This window comes from Prionailurus viverrinus, chromosome A2 (assembly GCF_022837055.1).
Source record: "Prionailurus viverrinus isolate Anna chromosome A2, UM_Priviv_1.0, whole genome shotgun sequence".
Taxonomy (NCBI): domain Eukaryota; kingdom Metazoa; phylum Chordata; class Mammalia; order Carnivora; family Felidae; genus Prionailurus; species Prionailurus viverrinus.
The window spans coordinates 15998238-16023477 of record NC_062562.1 but is presented as its reverse complement, the minus strand read 5'-3'; the positions used below and the strand labels follow the sequence as shown (position 1 = coordinate 16023477).

General features: G+C 47.4%; 1 protein-coding gene across 10 annotated transcripts in view; it reads left to right on the top strand.

The window, feature by feature from the left end:
* The window catches only part of KIF9 (kinesin family member 9), a 55611-nt gene extending 30673 nt beyond the window's left edge, over positions 1–24938 (top strand). For all 10 annotated transcript variants that reach the window (XM_047838216.1, XM_047838196.1, XM_047838148.1 and 7 more), the window contains 11 exons: positions 642–710; positions 1456–1560; positions 2721–2776; positions 3782–3872; positions 4328–4461; positions 5787–5978; positions 7986–8200; positions 12048–12224; positions 12667–12782; positions 13192–13296; positions 24638–24938. In XM_047838216.1, the coding sequence (XP_047694172.1) occupies positions 642–710; positions 1456–1560; positions 2721–2776; positions 3782–3872; positions 4328–4461; positions 5787–5978; positions 7986–8200; positions 12048–12224; positions 12667–12782; positions 13192–13296; positions 24638–24688 (1311 nt within the window). In that variant the 3' untranslated portion in view covers positions 24689–24938. The remainder of the gene's footprint in view (positions 1–641; positions 711–1455; positions 1561–2720; positions 2777–3781; positions 3873–4327; positions 4462–5786; positions 5979–7985; positions 8201–12047; positions 12225–12666; positions 12783–13191; positions 13297–24637) is intronic.
* Positions 24939–25240: the final 302 nt, after the last annotated feature.

The window sequence follows — 25240 nt, the reverse complement described above, 5'->3', positions numbered from 1 at the left end:
GAGGCGGGAGTGTGCCAATTTGGTAGGAGTGGAATGAGCTTGGAGGAGAACGGTAGGGAAGAGTTAATGGGGGCAGATCACAAAGAGCCTGTGTTATCCTACAGAAACCTATAAAGACACAAAGATGTAAGTACAAAAATGTTGTGCAGCCTTGTTTGTAACAGCAAAACTTTGGAGGTGACATACATGATTATCAGCAGGGAATGTGACATGTTTGTGCAGTGGTTGGGAAGGATGAGGGTAAAAGGTATGCCTGCGTGGAGAGCCTCCTGGAGGCAGCGGGCTGCAATGAGAAGGCCTTCACCCTGGTAGACTGGAAATAACCCGAAGTTCCTGGAAGTTGAGGTGTGAGGTTGCCCTGTGGGTGCCTGTGCTCACTCTGTTAAATCTCCTCTGTCTGCTGAAAGAAGCAGAGGCCAGGGACTTGTGAGGCCCCCGAAGGCCCTAAACTCACCCCAGTTGGGAAAGAGTCACTGGCGGGGAAGGAATTGTCCAGATGCTGAGATCACACTCCATGGATTACCAGGAGGGGCCAGGAGGTCCGGCCACAGGTTGGGGAACTGTGGGCTTGATGTGGAAGAGGCAGAATGGCCTCTCTGACTGTCCTCCCTGCCCCGTCCCAAACTGTGTTTCCCTGGCAGCGAATGGTCAAGAACCTGGAGAAGGAGCTGGCACTGCTCAAGCAGGAGCTGGCCATCCACGACAGCCTGGTAAGGGGCTGGAGGCAGGTGGCTGGGTGAGGGGCTGGCCGGAGTGCTGGAGGGACTGCGGTCACAGTACCAGGCGGGCAGAGGGATTGGGTGGACAGGCCCCAGGAGGGCCAAGTAGGCAGGGAGACTTTGGGGTCAGAGGGGCTAAGGAGCCAGGGATGCCTGGTGGGCAGGGAAATTGGAAGAGCAGGAGGATGTGGGCAGGGGTGTCAGATATCAGGGAGCAGAGGCAGACAGTTGGCAGGAAGATGAGGGGCAGGGGGCCAGGTGCCAGGCAGGTAGGGCAGGAATAGATAGCATGATGGTCAAGGTCAGAGGAGGTGGGGCTTACTGGGCAGTGGGGGAGGGGCAGCAGCATAGAGCCCTGAGGGCAGAGGGTGGGGACAGGAGACCTCTGGTGGCTTGCCTGGGCCTCCTCATGGGTTGGGGGGGAGGTGTCTCAAGGCAGAGGCAGCCACCTCCCGCCCATGGCTGTCAGCCTAGAGTCTCCTGAGACTCAGCCAGCAGAGCCCTTTGCTTGGAGTGGCAAGCTCATGACAGGTGGCTTTCCTTCCCTCCAAGACCCAGTTGTCCCTCTGTGACCCGAGCACCTGGCCAGGACCTGATGGTGAAGGGAATGGAGCTGGCTTAGGTGGCCAGGACCTGTGCCCAAACCTCTCCACCTTGATTCTCAGAATGCCCCCTCCTGCCCCTGTCGGGCTCAGGTATTTAGAGCTCGTTGACATGTTCTTCATCCTCCTCCAAGGCCAACCGCACCCTTGTGAACTACGATCCCATGGATGAAATCCAGATTGCTGAGATCAACTCCCAGGTGCGGAGGTACCTGGAGGGGACACTGGACGAGATTGATGTAAGGAGCATCTCCTTGGGACCACCATGCCCAGTGGCCTGGGTCTCCCTATCCTGGGCATACCCCCACTTGTGCTGTGCTGGCCTTAGAACCTTACACTGAGTGGGTGCAGTGGGTGTCGGGTGGGTGGTGCTGGACCCCTGGCCTCGGGCCCTGCAGCCCACTGAAGCCTCAGCATCCATGTTTAGGGTTACAAGGATGGGTGTGCCCCACAGAGTGGCCAGAAGCCTTGACCGGCCCTGACCACACAGGGGGTGGTCCATCACAAGTGCAGGCCCTGGAGCTAGGCTGCCCTGAATCACGTCCCAGCTCAGCTGCCTCCTTGCTGAGTGATGTCAGCAAAATGTTTAACCTCGTGGACTTTGGTGGCCACACTTGTACAGTGAGGAGGGAAAGCAAGCTGGAATTAACTGAGCTGTAGGAGCTCAGGTGCTTGGCTGTGCCAGGTGGGGTGAGGCCATTCAAGGATGATGGTCATGCTGGTTTACAAGGCAGACACCCAGGGCCCGAGTTGGAGTAGGCCGAGGAGGAAGAGACGGCAGCCACATGGGGAAGGGCCCTCAGGAGGAAGGTTGCATTCTTTTTTCACAGTGCAGGCCAGCAAACCCTTCATCAGGGAGCTACGTGACAGATGCCTCCCTATCCCTAGCCTGTCACTGTGGCAGCTATAACTGGCAGGCCTCAGACGATGGAGGGGCAGGCCCTTCTGGCATTGTAACAGTGCTAGTTCTAGACTGACCCTCAGGGGTAATGCTTGTGGTCCCTAGGGCCGAGAGGGAAGCCAATAGCCTTCCCCCAGCCATAGATGTATATGTGTCTGTAACTACACAAAAGTTCATAACAGAACCTTTCAGCAACAGGAGAGAGCTGAGGACAATACATTTTATTAAAATGTTTTTTCTTAGTATTTTCAAGTACTAGAGACATTCTAATTTTACAGAGATCTTCCCTTAGAAAAGGTCGTTTTTATAGCCTCAATAAATACTTAGCTTGAAAACTATTAACCAATTGTTTCTTTGTTCTTGAAGAGAACAGATATGCCATTCTCAAGACAGAGGATCAAAGGGTTAGTCAAGGAGTCCTGGTTTCTCTATGAACAGAGACACACCCTGTGCTGTGCTGCCAGAGGCCTAACCTCTGCCTTGCTCTCTTCCCTCCAGATAATCAACCTCAGACAGATCCAGGAGGTGTTCAACCAGTTCCGGGTGGTTCTGAGGTAAGGGACCCTCCCCACCCACTGGATTCCTACATCAGGCTGCCATTTTCATTTCCCGTGGTCAGGGCATGGCCTCTAAGTGCACTGCCTTGTCTCTCGTGGGTGAAGAGCCAGATCAGAGTTCTTGGGGTGTGCCCAGGCCCCTGAGCTCTCAAATCCTCCAGCCCTTCCCTTCCCCTGGGGGAAGCGGGGAGGACAGACATCCATTTAAGGACAACACAGAGAGGAGTCCCTGGTAGTCCCTGGTAGATGTTTCTTGAGTTCATTAACTCAACAGGAGGTCCTTATGGAGTGCCGGCCCTGAGCGCCCTGAGCATGGCCAGAGCAGGGCATCGTGAATGCTCCCTGCTCCCCACCCCCACCTCAAGAGGCATTTGTGGTTTATATGGGTGCAGGCATACCTGTAAACTGAGTGGCTTATGCTGGGTGGATCACAGAAGTGGGTCACGTGATTCCAAAGGGCCCTTTTTAAATAATTTTTAAATGTTTATTTATTTTTGAGAGAGAGAGAGAGGGAGCTTGAGTGGTGGAGGGGCAGCAAGAGACAGAGACACAGAATCCGAAACAGGCTCCAGGCTCTGAGCTGTCACACAGAGCTCGATGTGAGGCTTGAACTCACGGATCGTGAGATCATGACCTGAGCTGAAGTCGGACACTTAACCAAGTGAGCCACCCAGGCACCCCCCAAAGGGCCTTTAAAGATAGCACCTAGGAAAGCATGGTCCTGAGGCAGGCTTACAGTCCTTGTTAAAGTTATCTTGGAGCAGAAGTGCCTGGCAAGCAAGGGTGGCCATTACAAATTTGGGAGGCTGGACAATAGATGTGTGCACTGAGAAATCGGGATGTGGCATGAACTTGTTTTGTCTGATCTGGTTCATGAGGAGGGTGTGGTTCCATCAGAGGGGGGCCACACCCACATGAGTTCTACCTCTAGTACTTGGTTCTTGCTCCAGAGGGTTCAGCATGGCCCCAGGTGTCAGGTGTTCTCTCATTCTCTCTCTCAAGCCAACAGGAACAGGAAGTGGAATCTGCTTTGCGCAGGAAGTATACCCTCATAGATAAGAATGACTTTGCAGCCATTTCTGCGGTCCAGAAGGTATGCATGGTTGCTTCTTGTTGACAGCATTCATGTCAGATGTTTCCATCCCCAGACCTTTTCAGAAGCAGCAAGTATTCCACATTAAAGCAGATCTAGGGTTGCAACAGGTAAAGGTAACACCAGGATGAGTGTGACCCATGCAAGAGTCTGCCATATAGGAATTCAAAATGGTCTCCAAAATTAGAGACATGACCACAGACAAGACCAGTTCCTGGAGTCACATTGGCAACAGGACTCAAGATTCTCGGTATGGCGTGGTGTTGATGTGGAAAGTGGACATTGGTAGAATGGCCAGAGATAGCGCTGTTGGGGGCAGCCTGAAGTCAGCGGCACTGGCGACAGCTATCTTGGTGTGTGGGGTCAACATGCCCACCAGAGCACGTATGCACTTGGGTCCCCCACAGGCCAGAACCCTTCAACTAACTCCTTGCCCTGTGGCTGGCCTCTTCCAGGCAGGGCTTGTGGACGTTGATGGCCACCTAGTAGGTGAGCCTGATGGACAAGGCTTCGGACTCGGGGTCACCCCTTTCTCTGCCAAACCTGGGAAGAAATCCAAGTCCAAGAAGACATTCAAAGAGCAGCTCAGGTGAGTAACCTTCCTGCTGCTCTACCTGCTCAACACCTGGCCCTCCTTGGCTGGTGAAAGAAGAGAGTAGCTAAGCTAGTGTCTTAGCTACTGGCTGGTCACAGTTGCTCCCATTACTGCCAGTACTAGCAGTATCCGCGGGACTCAGGTTGGGCTGGTTACCTCTTGTCCACACAGCGACCCCATGAGGTGGGCATTAATGTCTCCATTTTACTGATTTGGAAACCAAGGCCCAGGGGTGTGGTCCAAGGCCACACCACTGATGAGTGGTAGAGTAGAAGAGAGAGGCCAGGCTAGCACTCCCCACTTTAGTACTGCACGCAGAAACCACCTGTGACCCAGCTGCCTGGTGCTCATGTCACCTAAAAACCACAGTTCACCTTTCAGGCAAGGATCATTTGTGTATGCAAGGCTCACTTAATGAGACACTCTCCCTGGGAGATGCCTGTAGCAGTGGACAAAGAGCATAGGCTCTAGGAAGCGCCTTTCACCCTTGTGTGAGGCATGACAGCCTCTCTGTGCTTCCATTTTCTGGTCCCTAAGTTGGGACTCATAATGGTAGCATCAAAATCACGGGGGTTGTGAAGATGTGGGTGAGTGCAGTCCCCGTACCTAGAAAGTACACGGTGGGAATGTGTTGTTGTTGTTACTATCACTTGGTAAAGGACACAGTCCAAAGCTGATTGTGCAAAACCATCACATGCAGGACAGGAGTCAGGTAGCGGGGGTTGCCGAGGCCCCTCGCATCCTCCTGATGATTCAGGCCTGCTCAGACGTGCCTCTCTGAGAAGGAGGACCCTGGGCACCGTCACTCGGAGGGGGAGGGCAGCTACCTTCCTGGGAGCTGGTGTGGGCACCCATGTAGGTGGGAGAATGCAGAACTCATGGGCTGGTCAAGGCATCAGGGCAGACATGTCTTGCTTTACCTTCGGTCCCCAGACCTAACCTGGATGGGGGCTCTGCCACTCCTTCCCAGGGGTTCCTGTGTGATAAGTGCCTCAATGGCCAGGATATTCCCGGGAGCCTGTGGCCCACCCCACAGGTGCACCTGCTTCCAGACCTGGAGACTGCCATTTTCCCAGGTGTCTCCTGCTGAGGCTGCTGAAGGGAGGGCTACTTATTCTGAGGAGGAGGAGAAGAATCCTCTCCTCTTCCTATCCATAGGGTCTTACTCTTTGCGTTTGGGCCCACATGTATGATCTAAATAAGACTGAGTGGGATGGGGCTTCTGATATAAGAGGGTTTGGAAAGGTCACTCTCCTCAGCACCAGAGACACCTTACTGCCCATGATTAAGCCTGGGGTCTCCCTGCCTTCTCCTTCTAGCTCCTCAGCAAGAAAGGAAGGTGCCAGCAGCCCTGTGAGTGGCAAGGAGTTGGATGTCTCTACGTCCAAGACCCAGCTGACCCCATCCTCCAAGGAGGGGGATGTCAAAGACATGACTATACGGGAACGGGAGACCTCCAGCATTGAGCCCCTTCCTTCGGACTCCCCAAAGGAGGAATTACGCCCACCCAGGTGACCCTCTAATGGTAGTTCCTGCTCCAGATCTTTCAAAACCAGAATGTGATCCTCAACATGTGAATAGTGCCTGTAGATACATGAGATAAAACAGGGGATAACAGGCAAAGACTAGGAGTACAATCCAAAAAGAAGTAACAAAAAAAAAAAAAAAAAAGAAGTAACATGATGGCTTATACACATGCAAAATTGTCCCGCCTCAGGACTCCTCCAAGATACGCAGTTACACATGGAATCATTTTAGACCCTTCAAATAGCCATTATTTAAATAAAAATTTTTAGGGGCACCTGGGTGGCTCAGTCAGTTGAGCATCTGACTTCAGCTCAAGTCATGATTTCATGGTTTGTGAGTTTGAGCCCCACATCAGGCTCTCTGCTATCACTGCAGAGCCCGCTCGGTTGCTCTGTCCCTCTTGCTCTCTACCACTCCCCTGCTCGTGCTCTGTCTCTCTAGAAAATAAATAAGCATTAAAAAAAAATTTTTTTTAAATAACTAATGCATTTAAAAGGCCCCTCAGGGTGCTTGGGTGGCTCAGTCAGTGTCTGACTCATGATCTCAGCTCAGATCTTGATCTCAGGGTCATGAGTTCAAGCCCCATGTTGGGTTCCATGCTGGGTTTGAAGCCTACTTAAAGACAAAGAAAAAAAAAGGCACCAAATTCTCAAGGTATGAGACCCCTTCCTCTGGCTACCCAGTTTCTCTCCCTGGTGAGTCAGTCATTGAGTGTTCAGTAATCCGTCCTGAGGAAATAATTAGAGATGTGCACAAAGATTTGTGCAAACAGATGTTCATTGCATCATCAATTTAAAAAGGTGACAACAGTTTTTTTGTGAAATACCTTCAGGAGCTAATGTGATGGCAAAGGCACTAAGTGAGTTATTATCTCTGTCCTTGGGATGTACAAGGATGTGCATGAAGAATTTTTTCCCCAGCAGGTGAACAGTTCTAAGCACTCAGAAGTTGGAAGTACTGGACAGTGAATACTGTCTTAAGTCTACATTTAACATATTACTATACCTATTTCATCACACATCCATCTTTCTCTCCATCCCTCTTATTTAAAAAGAAAATTTTTTTAACATTTATGCATTTTTGAGAGTGAGAGAGACAGAGCGTGAGCAGGGGAGGGGCAGAGAGAGAGGGAGACACAGAATCCGAAGCAGGCTCCTGTCTCTGAGCTGTCAGCACAGAGCCTGACGTAGGGCTCAAACTCATGGACCACGAGATCATGACCTGAGCTGAAGTCGGACGCCTAACTCACTGAGCCACCCAGTCACCCCAATCCCTCTTATTTTTTCGATGCATTTCATAGGAAGTTGCAGACGATCTGCTTCTCCCTGCCCCAGCACTTCAAATTATATCTTGTTAACCAGAGTTCTCGGGGCTCCTTATAACACGAAAGAATGGTTCTGTGAATGACATAAGATGGAAAATTACATCTACTGTGTGACCTCAAACATTAAAAAAACTTTATTTATTTATTTTTATTTTAGAGAGAGAGGGAGAGAACATGTGTGAGCGGGGGAGAGGAGCAGAGGGTGAGAGAGAATCCCAAGCAGGCTCCATGCTCAGCACGGAGCCTGAGATGGGGCTTGATCCCACGAGCCTGGGATCATGACCTGAGCTGAAATCAAGAGTCAGATGCTCAACCGACTGAGCCACCCAAGTGCTCCTCAAACATTAAAAAAATTATTGAAGAGATCCCTGAAGTAGAGACACCAAAGTATAATTGCTAATAGGCAGTGAGTGGTTTTTTGCTTTGTTTTCTGTTTTTTACACTTTTCCTTGCTGTCCTCACTTTCTGCAATGGTCATGTGTCCCTGCTTGCTGAGTGAGACAGACACAGGTGAGCGGTTCCCACACAGGGTAGCTCCAGTGCAGGATAGGTGGTGCCTGGGAGTTTCGGCCTTCTGCCCACAGAAGCCCCGGTGAAGAGAGGCCAAGTGCCTCTAGGCTCTAAGACCCTGCCCCACTTTCTCCTTCCCCTCCCCCTCTGTCTTCAGGCCCAGTACCCCACCCCCCAAACCTGTGGCCTTTGAGGACTTTAAGAATGAGCGAGGCAGTGAGATCAACCGCATCTTCAAAGAGAACAAATCCATCTTGAACGAGCGGAGGAAAAGGGCCAGCGAGACCACACAGCGCATCAATGCCATCAAACGGGAGATGGACGTGACCAAGGAGGCACTAAATTTCCAGAAGTCACTCCGGGAGAAACAAGGTAAATATGATGGGAAGATAGTGGGGTGGGGGGGCGGCTGTGGGAGCTGAATATCCTGCGCTAAATGGGGCAGCCCTGGGTACTGGAGGACTCAGATGGGAGGGGGCCGCAGGGCATGTTGGGGTGCAGTCTTCACCCCTGGGTCATCACGTGGCTCTAGTCAGCCCTGGGAATCACAGGGTCCTTCCCTGTCAGTCAGCTTCTGCCTGTGGGCCCCCCATTATTTTGTTATCTCAGACCTAGGTGCTTCTCCCAGTGGAGAGGCAGGCCTTGGGCTTATAGAGGCTTCCCCAGGAAGATGGGCAGCTGGCGTCCCCCACAAGGCCCCGAGATCCTGGTGTGGTCTCCTTACTACCCAGGGTAGTCTGACTGACATGAGGGTGCTGGTCAAGACACAGGAAACTGAGGAAGGAAAGAGAATATGGATACCAGAGAGCCTGGGGTTTTGTTGTCACTAGGACCATTCCTTATGCCAAACCCTCAACACCCAATGATGGCCTGGCAAAATCTCATCCCCTAAGCCAGGTGGTATGGGGGGCCCTCAGGCTCAGAAAGCAGGGACCTTACTGTGAAGAGGGTGCTCACCTGGTTACCCTGACCTGGTGCCCTTGTCACAGTGGCAGACACTGCCCACACCTGCACTGTGGGCCAGGGACCCTCAAGCTTGAGTATTCAGAGAACTCCTCTGGGAGGGCTAGTCAAACACAGGTTCCCAGGCCCGGACTGCTGGTTCTAACTCAGGAGATCTGGAGCAAGGCTCAGAACCTGCATTTTAATGAGTAACCATCCTGACTCTGAGGCCAGAGGTTCAGAAACCACATCTTTGTTCACATTCCTGGCTTGGTCCCATTGTCCTTTCAGCAGGGCACACCAGAGGTTACTGGGCTTTATCTTGCTAAATCACAACCTTTTTCCAGGTGGTTATCAGTGGGGACATCGCTAGATGCCATCTGTTTTATTTCTGCAGGCCAGGTGGATCATGTCACAGTGAGACACGTACCTTGCTCATTTACTTCTCAGAGGGCACCTCCAAATTCTTGAGGCCACTCTGCTCACACCCTACAGAGCAACTGTCACACACTATTCCAGAAGGCAAAGCCTCCAAGGATCTGGGGACAGGGAAGGGCTGGTGACGGTGGCTCTCATGCCCCCGCCCAGAAGCTCCAGGTGCCCCCAGAGCCAAGTACTTCGTTGTCTCTTCTGCCCACACCTTCTTTGAATGTACAATTTCTTATTACATGTTTACATACCTTAAATAATATATACTCATGCTGTGCTGACATATCATCTATACCTAAATATACCTGAAAACAGATGTTTTTAAAGGATGAGATGAAGAATAAATAAACAGTATTTTAACATATTTTAGGGGCACCTGGGTGGCTCAGTCAGTTGGGCGACCAACTTCGGCTCAGGTCATGATCTCATGGCTCGTGAGTTCAAGCCCTGCGTCATGCTCTGTGCTCATGTGTCAGCTCAGAGCCTGGAGCCTGCTTCATGTTCTATGTCTCCCACTCTTTCTGCCCCTCCCCTGCTCATGCTGTCTCTCTCTGTCTCTCAAAAATAAATAAACATTATAAAAATAAAAATAAAATATTTTAAATTAGGGGCACCTGGGTGGCTCAGTCAGTTGGGCGTCCAACTCTTGATTTCAGCTCAGGTCATAACCTAACAGTCATGACATTGAGCCCTAAGTTGGGCTCTGTGCTAGGCATGGAGCCCACTTAGGATTCTCTCTCCATCTCTCTCTCTCTCTCTGTCCCTCCCCCGCTCATGCATGCACCCTTTCTCCCAAAATCAATAAACATTAAAAAAATTACATTCAATTGATTAAAAAAATAGTAAAATAAAATACTTAAAATTTTATCTGTCAGAGGCACCTGTGTGGCTCAGTTGGTTTAAGCATCCAACTGTTGATTTTGGCTCCGGTCATGATCTCATGGTTCGTGGGTTTGAGCCCTGCATCCAGCTCTGCACTGATGGTACAGAGTCTGTTTAGAATTCTCTCTCTCTCACTCTTTCTCTGCTCCCCCTCATGGTCCTGAACTCTCTCTCAAAATAAATAAACTTATAAATAAATAAATAAATTAATTAATTAATTAATTAATTTTATCTATCAGTACCAAAGAAAACATTTTTGCTCTTACCCCCAACATCACTTGTTTTCCCATTGGTTGTTAAAATACCAAATAAAATACTTTTATCTTGAGGAAATAGATCAACTGAATTCATTTTTTGATTCATTTTGATTGATAGCCACTTATTGGTCCAGAAAGTCAGCAAATTTGGCATGTTGATTAGTGTTTTGTGAAAGAAAAATGAAAAATCATTTTAATTTAAAAAAAAATGTTTATTTTGAGAGACAGAGAATGCGCAAGCAAGGTACGGGCAGAGGGAGAGGGAGAGAGAGAGAATCCCAAGCAGGCTCCATGCTGTCAGCGCAGACCCTGACACGGGGCTCTATCCCATGAAATGTGAGATCATGACCTGAGCCATAACCAAGAGCGGGATGCTTAACTGACTGAGCCACCCAGATGCCCCTGAAAAATCATTTTAGGTTGAAGTGTTTTCCTTACAGATAATCAGAGAACCCCCCTCCCCCGCAGTGGGACACAGGGTGCTCACTGTCCCTCCCCATGTCAACAGAATACTGTAAAGACTCTGTGAAATAGAATACTGTAAAGACTTTATAAAGGATTTGTGTCTGTCACAGTGACCACACTGGGGACTGCCCACAGTACACGGACCAGGTCAGTCCACACTGTACCCTCCAACCCAGACTCCTTGAATTGGGACCAATTCAAGGTCCCAGTTGCCTTTCCATATGTGGTGTCTGTGACAGCGTCTTAACTTTTCTGCAGTAAACCTCAGCGGAAGGGCACCTGGAGACTGCCTCGCACACCCCCGCCACACACCTCAGTCGCACGCAGAACTCACTCTCCAGGGGTCCTGGGGTGGAAGCCCCACACTCCCTGCTGGGGTTGACATGATGCCTATATTGAGCTTTCAAGGTGCTGTGGGCAGTGGCAGTGGCTGAGGTGCATGACTCCACAGACCATGTTATGTTGTCTTAACTCAGCAACCCTCATCAACTGACAGACCTTCGAAGGTCATGCAGAGACCGTGAGTAGAGCTGACGAACAGCGCAACTGACCCCTCTCCTCCTGGAGCTTCTGACAGCCACTCGACGTGATACAGATTTACAGCCACTGTAATTAATAGGGAACCTTGCCCAAGTGCTGGCAGTTCATGTATATAGCTTACAAAAAAGGAAAACATCCATTTAATCCAGGTGCTTACTAAATTATCTTTGGCCACTGAGGTTTAAGATCAACATAAGTGTGAAACATGGGCCATCTCTACCATCTCCTCTGCCACCCCTCTTGTTCTTTTTTTTTTTTTTTTTTTAATTATTTTTTGAGAGAGAGAGAGAGAGAGACAGGGCATGAGCGGGGGAGGGGCAGAGAGGGAGAGAGGGAGACACAGAATCTGAAGCAGGCTCCAGGCTCCGAGCTGTCAGCACAGAGCCCAAGGCGGGGCTTGAACCCAGGGACTGTGAGACCATGACCTCAGCCGAAGTTGGATGCATAACCGACTGAGGCACCCAGGCACCCCCACCTGTTCTTAAAGGTGCCAGTGTGGCCCCTCCGGCCTGAGTTCCGTCTTCCACATATGTCCTGGTCGCCTGGCAAGTCCAGGTGCTTTGTCCACCCGCACACCACACCCCAGCCTTTCCTCTGGTTTCTGGTCTTCAGGCTTTGCCAGCACTTTGTTCTGTCCTTCCAGAATACCTTCCTCCCCACACCCCAAGTGAGCACCTCATTCTCTGACTCCTGTGTCCCTGCAGGTGAGTATGAGAACAAGGGGCTGATGATCATCGATGAGGAGGAATTCCTGCTGATCCTGAAGCTCAAAGACCTCAAGAAGCAGTACCGTACTGAGTATCAGGACTTGCGAGACCTCAGGGCAGAGATCCAGTACTGCCAGCACTTGGTGGATCAGTGTCGTCACCGCCTGCTCACAGGTGTGCCATTTGGGAAGGTCGGCTGGCCACCTGAGGTCCTGGGAGACAGAGGGCAAGACCACCACCTGGGTTCTAGAAGTGGCTTCAGATCGTCTCTCTGACAGAGGCTGGGGCTGGACAGGGGCTTCAGAAGTATTTCCAAGAGGGGCGCCTGGGTGGCTCTGTCAGTTTTTGGCTCAGGTCATGATCTCGCAATTCATGAATTTGAGCCTCTCATCAGTGGGGGGCCTGTTTGGGATTCTCTCTCTCCCTCTCTCTAAACAAACAAACAAACTTAAAAAAAAAAAAACACTCCGAGGGCAGGGGAGGGAGATAGGAAAGGGTGAGACCCTGGGACAGGAAGTGAACAGAGGGCGAGCCTGTGACCTGCACACATAGGCTGTAAGTGCTCCCTCAGAGATGCCCCCACAGCTCACAGTGCCGTCTGCCTGCCTGCTTGCAGAATTTGATATCTGGTACAACGAGTCCTTCTTCATCCCCGAGGACCTACAAGTGGCACTGAAGCCAGGCGGCAGCATCCGGCCAGGCATGGTGCCTGTCAGCAGGATCATGTCCCTGGTGAGTGGCACAAGGGCAGGAGTGGGGCTAATGGACGAGCACGGGGTACTGAGTGCGCAGCGCCCTTCATCCTCTCTTTTCTCTGCGAACACGGCAGTGTACAGGCTGCTCCTGGCCTCGCCCATGGCGGACCCAGGCAAACAGACAGGTATAGGTCTCTCCCCAGGTATCAAGAAGATGGGGACCCAGGAAACATCACTTGCTGCCGTCACCTCTCTGGGGCGGCTCATCCTGCCCCAAAGGCAGTTGCAGAGTGTCTGGCAAACTTGGGGCTGGGGGTCGTGAGCTACCTTGCGCAGGGGTTTGCCAACCCTGCGAGGGGCTGCCCTGATGCCCCCCACAGGCTGTGTCAGGGTCGATCTCGACAGTGCCAGGCTGAAGGGACTGTACTGAGTTGAGCCTCTTATAGGGAGAAGATGCCGAGGACAAGTTCAGCCAGCTGCAGCAGGTACTGCTGCCCGAGGGCCCTGACTCCGTCGCCTTCTACAATGCCAAAGTCAAGACAGAACAGAAGGTAACTTGGGGGTTCATGTCTCCAGGAAGGTGAGGCCTCGGGGCCACATTACTGGGACACCCAAAATCACACTTCCTACTTTGAAAAGACAAAGAAGGAATATGCCAGCCGCGGGAAATACAGAGTCACCTGGAGTCACTGGGATCTCCTGCTGACACCAGAGTCCTGGGAACCAATAGGAGCCCCACAGACCATGGCCAGGCCTGGACATGGCTATTGGGAGCTAAGCTGGTCCACGTGTGGTTCGTAGCCCAGGACAGGGTCTGCCTGCTGGGGACAATGTCTCCATGGGGACCATGAAGAGGAGGCAGGGGACAGAGGACCACATGCAGCTGAGGCAAAGCTAGACCAGGTGTTGGCCATGGGGTGGACCTGCACTCTCCTCCCTGAGCAGCTTGGGCTGGAGCAGAAGGGTTCGGTCTACTGAGGCTCAGTCTGGAGCCAGAACACAGAGGGCCTGTGTGCTGTGTACTTCTCTGTGCCCACAGGCTCCTATAGGCAAGTGGCAGGTGCACATGGGGGACTGCTTAAGAGAGCTCATCATGTAAGATACATAAATACAGGGCACCTGGGTGGCTCAGCTGGTTAAGTGTCTGACTAGATTTCAGCTCAGGTCAAGATCCCAGGGTTGAGGGATTGAGCCCTGTGTTGGGCTCCACGTCCAGCGTTGAACCTGCTTAAGATTCTCTCTCTCTCTCTCTCTCTCTCTCTCTCTCTCTCTCTCTCTCTCTCTTTCACCAGCCCCAGTGCCCCTCCCCTGCTCACACTCTTTCTCTCTGTCAAATATATATATATATATATATATATATATATACACATATATATATATATATATACATACACACACAAAATATAAATACAAATACCCAGTCCCCATCCATCCAGTTCCCACCAACCCGCTCTGACAGGGAAACACTGTCACTTGTTTCTACTGTTCCCCTTGCACATTGTGCTATATCTTGGCTTTTTGCACTTAACAGTGTATCCTGAAGATCATTCTGTGTCAACTCATAGCTGCTTGTTTTCTTCTTCTTTTTTTTATAGCTGTATAGTGGTACTCCATTGTGAGGATGTATCAAAATTTATTTAACCCATCTCATATTGAGGAACATTTAGGTGATTCCATTTCTTTACAATACAAATATTGTTGTGATGATTAACCTTGTAGAAATGTGAATTCACATATGAGTGAATATATGTGAGAGAGAAGTTTGTAGAAGTGAATTTCTTGGTCACAAAGACGTATACTTTTTTTTTTTTTTTTTTTTTTTTGAGAGTGCCTGTGCAAGCTAGGGAGGGGCAGAGGGAGAGGAAGAGAGAGAATTTTAAACAGGCTCCACACTCAGTGCAGAGCCCAACACAGTCCTCGATCTCATGATCTGAGCTGAAAGCAAGTCAGGCGCTCAACTGACTGAGCCATCCAGGCACCCCAAGGACATGTGTACTTTTTTCAAACTTTTTTTTTTTTTTTTACATTTATTTATTTTGGAGAGACAGAGAGAGACAGAGCACAAGTGGGGGAGGGGCAGAGAGAGAGGGAGACACAGAATCTGAAACAGGCTCCAGGCTCTGAGCCTTCAGCACAGAGCCCGACGAGGGGCTTGAACCAACAAATCATGAGGTCATGACCTGAGCAGAAGTCAGATGCTTAACCGACTAAGCCACCCAGGCACCCTAGGACATGTGTACTTTTTTTTTTTTTAATTTTTTTTTTTTTAACGTTGATTTATTTTTGAGACAGAGAGAGACAGAGCATGAACGGGGGAGGGTCAGAGAGAGGGAGACACAGATTCTGAAACAGGCTCCAGGCTCTGAGCTGTCAGCACTGAGCCCGACGCGGGGCTCGAACTCACAAACTGTGAGATCATGACCTGAGCTGAAGTCGGCTGCTTAACCAACTGAGCCACCCAGGCGCCCCAGGACATGTGTACTTTTTTTTTTTCTTTCAATATATGAAATTTATTGTCAAATTGGTTTCCATACAACACCCAGTGCTCATCCCAAAAGGTGCCCTCCTCAATACCCATCACCCACCCTCCCCTCCCTCCCACCCCCCATCAACCCTCAGTTTGTTCTCAGTTTTTAACAGTCTCTTATGCTTTGGCTCTCTCCCACTCTAACCTCTTTTTTTTTCCCCTTCCCCTCCCCCATGGGTTTCTGTTAAGTTTCTCAGGATCCACATAAGAGTGAAACCATATGGTATCTGTCTTTCTCTGTATGGCTTATTTCACTTAGCATAACACTCTCCAATTCCATCCATGTTGCTACAAAGGGCCATATTTCATTCTTTCTCATTGCCACGTAGTACTCCATTGTATATATAAACCACAATTTCTTTATCCATTCATCAGTTGATGGACATTTAGGCTCTTTGAATAATTTGGCTATTGTTGAGAGTGCTTCTATAAACATTGGGGTACAAGTGCCCCTATGCATCGGTACTCCTGTATCCCTTGGGTAAATTCCTAGCAGTGCTATTGCTGGGTCATAGGGTAGGTCTATTTTTAATTTTTTGAGGAACCTCCACACTGTTTTCCAGAGTGGCTGAATCAATTTGCGTTCCCACCAGCAGTGCAAGAGGATTCCTGTTTCTCCACATCCTCTCCAGCATCTATAGTCTCCTGATTTGTTCATTTTGGCCACTCTGACTGGCATGAGGTGATATCTGAGTGTGGTTTTGGTTTGTATTTCCCTGATAAGGAGCGACGTTGAACATCTTTTCATGTGCCTGTTGGCCATCTGGATGTCTTCTTTAGAGAAGAGGACATGTGTACTTTTAATGGATGGTGCCAAATCGCCTGTCTAGAGCTGGACCCATCTGTACCCCCACAGCCTCACTACAAGATGTATTATCCTGCTTTTTGTTTTTTTTTCCAGTCTAAAGGGTGAAAAATGGTCTCTCTGGTATTCTATTTTACATTTCTCTTATTATGAGTGAAGTTGAGCTTCTCCTCATATATTTAAGGGCCATTTTATTTTCTTTTCCTATAAATTGCCTGTTCATATTTTTGCCTATTTTTTTTTAATTTTTGAGAGAGAGAGAGAGGTGAGGGAGGGGCAGAGAGAGAGAAGGAGACACAGAATCTGAAGTAGGCTCCAGGCTGAGAGCTGTCAGCACACAGCCCAATGAGGGGCTCAAACTCATGAACCATGATATGACCTGAGCCAAAGTCAGATGCTTAACCGACTGAGCCACCCAGGTGCCCCTATTTTTCTATTGTATATTGGTCTTTATTCTTATTAATTTGTAGGAAGTCTTGATATACTGGGGAGATTGGCTCTTTATGATATGAATTGAAAATATTTTTCCCTGTTTGTCATTTGTCTTTACCTATTTTTTTTGTAGTTATTCTGTTGATTTTTATGAAATCAAGTGTATTAGTCTTTTCTTACTTGGCTTCTGGATTTTGTGTCATAATTAAGTCCTCTCCTTGTTGAATTCATTCTCTTTACACTTATAGTTAAGCTGACATCTGTACTGACTTGTTAGATTGCAGATTCAGACGTAGCATGTCTAGGGTGGAGCCTGAGATTCCACATTTCTAATAAGGCTCAGATGAAGCCCATGCTGCTCGTCCGAGATCACACTTTGAGTAGCAGGCCACAGAGCTCATCTGCAGGAAACAGCCTCCGGCTCCTCTCCCTCCAGGCCTCTCTCTGTCCCTGAGCTTCTTCCTGAGGTCTACTCCTTCCCCTATCTGTTCTTCCCACTCACTTCTCCATTTTAGCCCCAGTCTTTGCCCCTGTTTTCTAAGACTTCCCAGCTCCAATGTCCAGTATATCACCTGACTACTTACTTTGTGTCTCTCCAGAGGGAAAGCCTAGATGACTCTTCTTGGGTTAAATGTACATTCCTGGCCTAATTAGTGGTGGTTTGGAGCAGGTTCTCCTGCCCACTCCATCTGCCTGGTCCAATTCCCTCAGCAGAAGAGAGGATGGGAGCTAAATTTAGCCATTTAGCTTTGTGCTGTGAGCATCAAGCTTTATTAACCCTGGCCCCTGGAGGGATGCCCAGATCAGTGGACAGGGCCCTGCCTCTCTGAAAAAGTTTGCTGGAATGCAACCACTTTGGCTGGGGAAGGAGACCCTGGCCAAGCTGTCCCCCTTGACCCCACTACCTGACTCCAAAGAGCTCACTCAGGGTTGTCCATGAAAATCTCTCTGTGGGGAGGCAGGGCTCTCCCAGAGCATTTGGGAGAGAATTGAGTAGGGGCAAGTAGGCCTAGATAGCCCAGCCTCAAAGATCATTTGACTGTGAGCACCATGTAGGAATTTCCTGCTTTGGCCATAAAGAGGCCTGCCCCTGCTGGGCTCAGTGGAGGGGGCACATGGTATGAGGCAGGGGTCCAACTTTATTCTCTTGCAGGTGGATATCCAGTTTTCCCAGTGCCAATTGTTGAAAAAAATTCATTCTTTTTCGAATTATCTTGTTACCCTTATTGAAATTCAATTGACCAGAAATGTGAGGTTTTAATTTTTGGACTCTCAGGTCTATTCCATTGATCTGTATGTCATTATGCCAGTACTATACTGTGTTGGTTGCTGTAGATTTGTAGTTAGTTTTGAAATTACAAAGTAGAAATTCTCCATCTTTGTTCTTTTTTAAGACTGTTTTGACTATTCTGGGTTCCTTGTATTTCCAAACAAATTTTCAGACCAGCTTGTCAGTTTATGCAAAGAAGCCAGCTGGGATAGGGGTTGTGTTGAATCTATCAGTTGCTTTGGGGAATATTGACATCTTAATATTGTCTTCAAATCTATGAACATAGGCTATCTTTCTATTTATTTAGGTCTTTAATTTCGTTCAGTATAATTGTACTTTTCAGAGTATAAGTTTTGTACTTTTTTAAAAAAAGTTTACTCCTAAGTATTTTATTCTTTTTAAAAAAAAATTTTTTTTACATTTATTTATTTTTTGAGAGACATAGAGAGACAGAGCACAAGTTGGGGAGGGGCAGAGAGAGAAGGAGACACAGAATCCGAAGCAGGCTCCAGGCTCCAAGCTGTCAGCACAGAGCCCAACGCGGGGCTCGAACTCACAAACCGTGAGATCATGACCTGAGCCAAAGTCAGATGCTTAACCGACTGAGCTACCCAGGTGCCCCTAAGTATTTTATTCTTTTTGATGCTATTATGAATGGAATTTTGTTTATTAAAATATTTATTTATTTTTGAGAGAGAGTGAGCGGGGGAGGGACAGAGAGAGGGAGACAGAGAATCCCTTGTCTGCACTGTCAGTGCAGAGCCTGAATCGGGACTTGAACTCACAAACTGTGAGATCATGACCTGAGCTGAAACCAAGAGTTGGACACTTAACCAACTGAGCCACGAGGCACCCCTATTATGAATTGAATTGTATTTTAAATTTCACTTTTGGATTGTTCATTGCATGTGTATAGAAATACAATTGATTTTTTTTCTAAAAAAAATTTTTTTTAATGTTTTTTTGAGAGAGAGAGAGAGAAAGCGTGATCAGGGGAGGGGCAGAGAGAGAGGGAGACACAGAATCCGAGGCAGGCTCCAGGCTCCCAGCTGTCAGCACAGATCAGCACAGAGCCCAACACAGGGCTCAAACTCACAAACCGTGAGATCATTACCTGAGCCGAAGTCAGACACTTAAGCCGAAGTCGGACACTTAACTGACTGGGCCACCCAGGTGCCCCCAATTTTTGTATAATGATGTGGTATTCTACCACCTTGCTAAACTAATTTATTAATTTTAATAGTTCTTTAGTGGATTCCTTAGGATTATCTCTATGTAGGAGATCATGTCATATACAAATAGTTTTACTTCTTTCTTTCCAATCCAATGCCTTTTATATCTTTTTCTCACCTGCTTTGCCTGGCTGGAACCTCTAGTATGATGTTGAAATAAGAGATGAAAGTCGCCATCTTTGTCTTGTTCCTGACCTTAGGGGGAAGGTGTTCATTCCTTCGCCATTAAGTATAATGTTGGCTATGGGGTTTTCCTAGAAAAAAAAAAAGAAGAGCCTTATAGCAGAACTTCTCACTCTGCGCAGTACACATGAATCACCAGACTGTTAGAATAGAGTCTGATGCAGCAGCCCTGGGGTGGAGCCTGAGATTCTGCATTTCTGATAAGCTCCCAGATGATGCTGATGTGGCTGGTCCAGGGAGCACACTCTGAGCAGCACACTTTGAAGTTTATTCTTAGAACCTTTCTTCTATCAGGGTGAAAAAGCTCTCTTCTGTACCTAGTTCACTGAGTATTTTTATCACGAAAGGATATTGGAGCCTTATCCTTTTTTTAAAGGGCATGAAATAAGAGTTTATTAAAAATGACCAAGGGGCACCTGGGTGGCGCAGTCGGTTAAGCGTCCGACTTCAGCCAGGTCACGATCTCGCGGTCCGTGAGTTTGAGCCCCGCGTCGGGCGCTGGGCTGATGGCTCAGAGCCTGGAGCCTGTTTCCGATTCTGTGTCTCCCTCTCTCTCTGCCCCTCCCCCGTTCATGCTCTGTCTCTCTCTGTGCAAAAATAAATAAACATTGAAAAAAAAATTAAAAAAAAAAAAAATGACCAAGCAGATTTGAAGAAAAACCAAGTACAGTTTTTAATTATGGCTGACTAGACACAGCTGAAGAGGGCATTAATAAACTGAAATAGGAATGTAACAAAATTACCCAAATTACAGCATAGAGAGGTGAGAGGCTAGAAGAAATGACAGACTTTAGGAGATACATAGGACATAATGAGAAAGTCTAACATACATCTAATCATAACCCTAAAAGAGAGAATAAAAATAAAAAGAAACAAAGGGGGTCATCTGGGTGGCTTATTCAGTTGAGTGTCTGACTCTTGATTTTGGCTCAGGTCACAATCTTGTGGTATGTGGGGTTGAACACCACATAAGATTTCCTATTGATGGCTCAAGTCCTGCTTGAGATTCTCACTCTCTCTCTCTCTCTCTCTCTCTGCTCCCCCCCTGCTGACACTCTCTCTCTTTCTCTCTCAAATAAATAAATAAATAACCATTAAAAAAAAAACCTTTGAGATATAATTTAAATACCATACAATTCGCCCATTTATAGTATACAACCAGTGGTTTTTTCATATATCCACAGTTAAATGCAACCATAACCACAGTGAATTTTAGAACATGTCATTCTCTTGGTTTTTTACTCCTAAATATTTCAGTGCTTACTTTTTAAGAACAAGTACCTTCTCAGGGTGCCTGGGTGGCTCAGGCAGTTAAGTGTCCGACTTCAGCTCAGGTCATGATCTCACGGCTTGTGAGTTCGAACCCTTCGTTGGGCTCTGTGCTGACAGCTCAGAGCCTGAAACCTGCTTCAGATTCTGTGTCTCCCTTGCTCTCTGCCCCTCCCCCATTCACACACTCTCTCTCTCTCTCTCTCTCTCTCTCTCTCAAAAATAAACACTAAAAAAAAAAAAAAAGAGCAAGTATATTCTCCCACATAATCATGATATAGTAATTGAAATCAGGAAAATTAACAATGATGCAACAATATTATTTAACCCAAGGTCCATATGTAACTTTCGACAGTTGACCTAATGGTGTCCTTTATAGTTGTTTTCCTCTCACACCCTGGCCAGGATCAAGTCTAGGATTACACATCACATTTAGGTGCCATGTCTCCTTTAACCTAGAACAATTCCTGGGTCTTTCCTTGTGTTTCGTGATTTTGATTTTTAAAAACATTTTTTTTTATGTTTTTATTTTATTTTTGAGAGAGAGAGACACAGTGAGAGCAGGGGAGGGGCAGAGAGAGATAGAGACAGAATCTAAAGCAGGCTCCAGGCTCTGTGCTGTCAGCACAGAGCCTAACATGGGGCTTGAACTCACAGACTGCAAGATCATGACCTGAGCCAAAGTCAGACGCCCAACCGACTGAGCCACCCAGGCGCCCCATGATTTTGATATTTTTGAAGAGTACAGGCCAGTTATTTGGTTGAATGTCCCTCAGTTTAGGTTTGTCTGATGTTTTCTTGTGATTTAAGTTCAAGTTCTGCATTCTGGGCAGAAATACCACAGGAATGATGTCATGTTCTTCATGTACATCATATCAGGACATGTCTTATTCAGCCTGGGATGCTATAACAAAATCCCATACACGAGTGTCTTAAACAACAGACATTTCTTTCTTATGGTTCTGGAGGCTGGGAAGACCAAGATCAAGGTGCTGGCAGATTTGCTTCTTGGTGAGGGCCTTCTTCCTGGCTTTAAGCAGCCATCTTTTTGCTGTGTGCTCACATGGCCTTTTCCTAGACATATATTTGTGTAGAGAGAGTCTTCTCACTCTTCCTCTTTTTATAAGGACACTAAACCATCATGAGAGCTCTACCCTCATGATTTCATCTAAACCTAATTACCTCCCAAAATTTCCCACCTCTAAATACCATTACAGTGGCAATAAACAAATGTGTTTTGAGGTGGTATAAACATTCAGTCTGTAACAAGAGGCACAAGATGTTGCTTTGTCCCATTATTGGTGAGGTTAATTTTGATCAATTGGTTAAAGTCATCGTATATATTGAATAAGAGGACCAAAAGGTCTTTGGCTTTGAGGAAAGAGCTTCCAAAATTTTATTCCTTATTGTAAATTGTTGTGAACTTGTTTTGACTGGCATAAATTATTTCAGGATCACAGAAAAGATCGACCAAAGTGATTTGCATGGCTACCACCATGAATTTCTCTCTTGACATTCCAGGCAAACCTTCCTTTTTCTTTTTTTTTTTTTAATGCTTATTTATTTATTTTTTGAGAGAGAGGTAAGTGCGTGTGCACAGGGGAGGGACAGAGAGAGAGAGAGAAAGAGAGAGAGAGAGAGAGAGAGAGAGAGAGAGAGAGAGACTCCCAAGTAGGCTCTGTGCTGTCAATGCAGAGCTCAATGTAGGGATCGAATTCACAAACCATGAGATCATGATCTGAGCCAAAACCAAGAGTTGGAAGCATAACAGATTGAGCCACCCAGGTGCCCCATAACCTTGTGTTGTCTTTACTTCCAAAGTCTCAGATAAACATTTAAATTCTAAATCATTCAACAGGGGAATCCTGCATTTCTATAGGTCAGTATTATATTCTCCCACCATCCCTCAATCTCTAGGAGAACTCTGCATTGGACAATTTTTTATGTTTAAGATGTGCCCACATGGGGCGCCTGGATGACTCAGTCAGTTAAACACCTGACTCTTGATCTCAGCTCAGGTCTTTATCTCAGGGTCATGAGTTTAAGCCCAGTGTGGAACCTATGAGAGGACAGGAGAGGAGGCAAGGGGAGGGGAGGGGAGGGGGGGAGGGGGGGAAGAGAAGAGAGAAAGGAAAGAAGGAAGGAAAGAAAGGAAAGAAGGAAGGAAAGAAAGAAGAAAGGAAGGAAGGAAAGAAAAAGACATGCCAACACAGAAACTTGATATGTAAATGTTATACTTGAGCCATTCCATCTTAATATTTATTTAAACTTTTTGTATATATTTTTATACATAAAGTACATAGGATCAGATTTTTCAAGGTCAAAATGTTTTCCATTTTGCTAAATTTCTCTTATGGTGGCTTTTATCCGTGTGTGTGTGTGTGTGTGTGTGTGTGTGATAAGTTCATGTTTGATTGAACTGAAGGTGTAGGAGTCATGAGTGCATAAGTGCATTCTTTCCCCCTGATGGCATTTGCACTTGATTTTGCAGTTAGCCACAGGGCATTGCCAACCCAGGGCCGTTTTAACTTCCCTTCAAAAATTCCAACTTGATAAGGGATTAATATCCTGAATATATAGAGAACTTCTTTTTTTTTAATTTTTTAATGTTTATTTTTGAAAGACAGACATAGAGTGCAAATGGGAGAGGGGCAGAGAGAGAGGGAGACAGAATCTGAAGCAGGCTCCGGGCTCTATGCTGACACAGGCTCAAACCCATAAACTCTAAGATCCAACCCGAGCCGAAGTTGGATGCTTAGCCAGCTGAGCCACCCAGGCCCCCCTCTAGAGAACTTTAAAACTAAAAAATGGGCAAAGAGTAGACATTTCTCAAAAGACAATATACAGATGGACGGTAAGCGTATGAAAAGATGCTCAACGTCACAAATCATCAGGAAAAGGCAAATTAAAACTACAAGATACCTCCTTATACCCATTAGGATGAAAATGATCCAGAAAAAACAAAACAAAACAAAACAACAACAACAACAACAACAACAAAATAACAAGTATTGGTGAGGATGTGGAATAATTGGAACCGTTGTGTGTGTGCTATTGGCGGGAATATAAAATAGTCCAGCCACTAAGTGAAATAAGCCAGTCACAAAAAGGTGAATTAGCTATATGATTCCATTCACATGAGGTGCTTGGAGTAGCCAGAATCATAGAGACAGTAAATAGAATGGTGGTTGGTAGGGTCTTGGGGGTAGGGGAATGAGGAGTGAGTGTTTAATTGGTATGGAATTTCAGTTTTGCCAGATGAAAAGACATACGGAGATGGGTGATAGTGGTGGTTGCACATTATCAGTACATCACCAAACTGTACACTTAAAAATGGTTAAGATGGGGGGCCCAGTTCGTTGGGCATCTGACTCTTGGTTCTGGCTCAGGTCATGATCCCAGGTCAGGGGATCGAGCCCCACATCAGGCTCCACACTGAGCATGGAGCCTACCTAAGATTCTCTTTCCTTCTCCCTCTCCCCCTCTCCCACTTGTGCACGCACCCTCTCTCTAAAATAATAATTTAAAAAATTTAATGGTTAAAATGGGAAATTTTTATGTAAGGTAGGTATTTTGCCACAATAAAAACATTGGGGGTAGTAAAGAATTCTGGCTGAATACGGGAGCTTCAGTTTCCGTTCCCACGTTGTGGAGGATCGAGGATTCATACCTACATTTCAAGTTGGTTTTAGGACTTGCTTGCTTACTGCCCACTGTTTCTGTTTCAGTGTACCTTTCCCACCTGCTTTCTGAGGGCCTAGAACTGCATTAAAAGGGAAGAATTTGTGAACATCAATCTGGTTTGCAGAGGGAGGGCCCTTCGGAATACATGTGTGCCCACCCCTGTGGAGACAGAACCCTCTTCTTTTCTTTTTGAACCTAATTCTTGCCAGAAACTTTCAAGTGGGCCTTTGAAGCATACACATCTCCTTTTAAACATGCCTGCCACACCATTTTAAAACAGTTTTACACACTTTCTTTAGGATGAAAATATGAAAGGGGATGAATGGAACATTATTTCTCAACAGAATTGGGGCTGGTCAGTGGGCATCCTCGTCCCCAGAATGTGATGTTTGCAGGATGAATGGTGGGGTGGGTGTAAGCGGCATGGCTTCTGGTTCTTAATTCCATACCTGCTAATCAATTCCTGTTTTCTCCCCCTTTCTGCGTCCAGCACAATTACTTGAAAACCATGATGGGCCTCCAGCAGGCACACAGAAAATAGGGATTCATCGCCAGTGCCTTCAAGGACAAGACCCCCAGTAACTCCTGCTGCTCTGGAGTGGGGCTGCCAAACCCCTTGCCCAGAGTTCCAGACAGCCTGCTCCAATGCTGGAGCCCAGCCCAGAGGACTCACAATGGCCTGCCTCCCAACAGGAACATCCTTCACAGGACACTCATCTTCACAGACCACTTTTGGTTTCAATTCACTGTTTTATATGCAGGGACAGGATAAAATAATTTTCTAGCTTGGACGTTCAGTGCTCACTCAAGAGCCTGATTTTATTTCCCGTCCAGGAGGATGCTTCCCTATGCACAGGTGGGGTTAGAACCGAGTCTCCGGTAAGAAAGGGAAAAAGTAGCTCAGCCACCTTCCTCTGGCATGCCTTTGTCCCACTGGTCACCCTCTTTCCTTCCTTGGATGGGCATTCTTGGGGGGAGCTAGTTCTGAGGAGCCCTGGTTCTCTCAGTCCCTGTCAGACTGTAGGTTCTCTTGGGACATCCTCTCTGTGTTCCTGAGCCAGTGAAAGCGGGAGGCCCTCCTTCCTCAGCAACC